The sequence below is a fragment of the Egretta garzetta genome, unplaced genomic scaffold (assembly GCF_000687185.1).
Source record: "Egretta garzetta isolate BGI_Z169 unplaced genomic scaffold, ASM68718v1 scaffold70, whole genome shotgun sequence".
In the NCBI taxonomy this organism is placed as follows: Eukaryota; Metazoa; Chordata; class Aves; order Pelecaniformes; family Ardeidae; genus Egretta; species Egretta garzetta.
The window spans coordinates 1,565,274-1,568,489 of record NW_009258539.1 but is presented as its reverse complement, the minus strand read 5'-3'; the positions used below and the strand labels follow the sequence as shown (position 1 = coordinate 1,568,489).

The window sequence follows — 3,216 nt, the reverse complement described above, 5'->3', positions numbered from 1 at the left end:
GCTCTGGATGTGGGGGTAGGCGTGGGCGTCGACGGGGGTGCCGGGGCTGACACCCATCTTCCACGACAGGCTCTTATCTGGACAGTGCACCAAAGGCGGGATCGCCGGCGAAGCCGAAGCAGTCGAGAGCCTCATGGGTGACGCCAGCGACGAAGGGATGTGGGGGGCAACATAGTGGGAGGGGGGCAGGTATAAAAAACGTTCACCGTTCGTACATACGGGCGAGTAAGCCAGGTGCTGCGGTAAGCTGTAGGTGGACTGCTGAGGTAGCAATGCCTTGTACATGTTCAACGAATACTTATTTGGTGAGTCAAGGAAAGGGTATATGGTGGGCGTCGCACCCTCCATGTAGGGGTTTACCCAGGGGAGCCTTAGGTAACTAGCACCATTGACGCCGAGGGGACTCTGCTTGTCACCCGCAGCTCGGTCCAAACCCAGCGCTTCCCCCGTCGGGACAGAGTTTTTTTGTATTCCAGGTGGCGTTTTGTATATAGCGCTGAAGCCATTCGGGGCTTTTCCAGAGACAGCCGCGTTTTCTACCGCTTCGGGGGGATTAGATTTAAACTGTATCTCTGGATTTCTTTCAGGAGTAAATCCGAGCCCGGCTATCGAACTCGTAGCATCTCGTGACTTTTCCGAGCCGAGTCCGCACAAGCTGGAATAGACAATACTACTGGGGACTCTGAGTCCTTCTCGCATGAGTCCAGACCTGTCCATACTCAGAGCTGCGAGACTGTCAATGCGATGTGCTGTAGTCGCATCCACCTTTACAGAACAAGAAGTATGTTACTTTCACATTTCGCTACAGTGACCACCGCTCAAGCTACAGGCACGTCAGCATTTGGAAGAGAAAACACCACCAATGCAAACACACTGTTAGTCGTGAAAAAACATACAGAGGCTGATCGGGCTGGAGAAGGGGAGAACAGACACCTACAGAGCAATACATATCCCTGCAAACGTCAGTACAAATCTCTCTGCACCCAAAATTCATCAGCTAGAAACAAAGGCGTGAGGACCCATAGCCCCAGCAGCCAGAAGTGGCCCAGAGACGATGCTCGGTGGCACCGCTTCTGTGTGGCAACCGGCTCCTCCACCCCAGCCCCACCAGCGCGAGAGGATGCGGGTTGGGGCACAGAGAGCGGGAAGGGAAGGATGGAGAGCCTCTCCTTCCTCTTCCTCCTTCTCCTCCTCCTCCTCCTTCTCCTGCTCCAGGAGCCCTCCCTCTGCTGCAGCTCTGCTCCAGGGCTCGCCACCGCCACACCATTCACCAGGCGAGGCGTCTGGGGATGCAGCACGAAGAAAGGTCCGCCGTCGAACTTCTTCCCGGCTCCCCACGTACACTCACAGGAAAAAACCATCAACTTTGCTGAAACGTTGACGTACTTAATGCTTACATGCACCATTCTCGTTACACATGCCGGTATGCTGCGTGACATTATTACAGAGCAAAATATATACATATGTAACAGAGCAAAAGTTAAGGATATGATGTCATACACCACCACACACCACAAAGTCAGAGTAAAGAGATTAATGAGATAAATAAACAAAGTTCTATTTCACTGTTTCACACAAGCAACTCATATGTGCCCAAGCCCAGCTAGAGCTGCAACAGAAAGGTATTTTCATAATTTCTCCAAATGGATCATGTAGTAACACCTGGAGGTGGGAGACAGAGTGGGGAGGACAGGCACGGATTCAGCTGCAGCATGAAGCTCTTAACTTCTTACCACACTGTGATTCAGGTGATTTTCTTCCCTCAACTCCAGTCTGCTTTTCGGTGCATCGCCATCATTAACGGGAATTTTCCTATTAGGAAACAGAAGCTTACGATTTGAAAACGTCCTGCGCATCTCAGATCAGTACAAGATTCTATCACCTCCATATTTTGATTCCCCTAGAGAAGTCCCGTACGATACCATATTCATCCTCCTCCGTACCCATGCACAGCAACTACTTCAGAAAGCAATGACCATTTGAAAACAAGTATAAAGGGTTTTGACAGCCAGAACACACCGAGCACATCTCAGAGCAGCCTCTTCCAACACAACTGATCTTTGTCAAGGTCTTCTATCCTGCCCCTTGCCCGTTTTTTTTGTTTTTCTCCAAGGAGAGAATACACTATTTCAAACACACCCTGTTCATGTACCATCCATAAACACTGCCAAGGAGAAAATTAAAACACACACGCTAATATCATACGAACGTCAGCTGTTCCATGCTAAAGAGGGAGCTGCACATCTGTGCCATGCCAGTGTTGCAGCACTGGGACTTGTTATCACAGAAAGCACCGATAAAGAATATACCTTAGTGCCAAATTCCAAATCCCAGGGATAAAAATCGCTGACGTGCAGCAGAAGGAAAGTTTCAGCATTACCCAAAAGAACTCCTTTCAGTCAAAGTGCTTAAAGGCACATCATCGCCTTGAAGCAGAAATGTGATTTTAATTGTATTTGTTTATTCATTTTTGAAAGATTCACCTTTCCCGCAAGTAACACGTAAGAGTATTATGCCTAAAGAACTGAGCGGAAAGCGGGGAGAGAGGGTGTGAAGGCAGAGTGAGGGGTTTGGCCGTCTTCCTCCAGTTTATGTTTGCAAATCGTTTTTCCCTGTAAAGGCCAAAAACTTTCCCCAGCTCCTGGGAGGCTTTTCACACAATGGCGCGAAGATGGGCTCCAGGAGAAGATGGGAAAACACTAAAGCCACGCAAAACTGGCAGAGAGAGCCGCAGGCATACCTGCAGCTTCTGGTTCAGTGTCGTTCCACTTTTTAAAAAGCTGGGGTGTAAGGGAGGAGGACACCAGCCAGTGCCCACATCACCCCACTGAAAATTATTAGAGACTGTCATTTTAGTCACTGAATGAATGATATTCAGCGGGGAAAAAAGGTGGCAAGGAACAGAAATTCACTTGTGGGAGACGGAAAGGCCGCTGTTCCAATTTGGCCGGCCAAACTGTTGGTCCGAAGGCAGGGAACGCCAAGTTGCAGGCAGGAGCCTCTCTGCCGTACAGAGTCACCGCAAGAACACGTGTGCTATTTGGTTTAATTCCCCTTCACAAATACGAAATAATAAATTAATTGTAAAAGCGCGTTTAAAGGCTGCTTTAGGGAGTAATCTCTTTAAAGGGCGTCCCCGCTTCGCTGACCCAGGTTGCCTGTTAAATAGTAAATCAGCGGCTGGGCTTCCACCCTCCGGCCAGTCTTTTTTTTCTC

General features: G+C 49.3%; 1 protein-coding gene across 1 annotated transcript in view; it reads right to left on the bottom strand.

Annotated features, from left to right (window-relative positions):
• BCOR (BCL6 corepressor) overlaps window positions 1–3,216 on the bottom strand; it is a 57,083-nt gene that overhangs the window by 37,263 nt on the left and 16,604 nt on the right. The window contains 2 exon segments of the mRNA XM_035901900.1: window positions 3–765; window positions 1,734–1,812. Of these exon segments, the coding sequence (XP_035757793.1) occupies window positions 3–765; window positions 1,734–1,812 (842 nt within the window).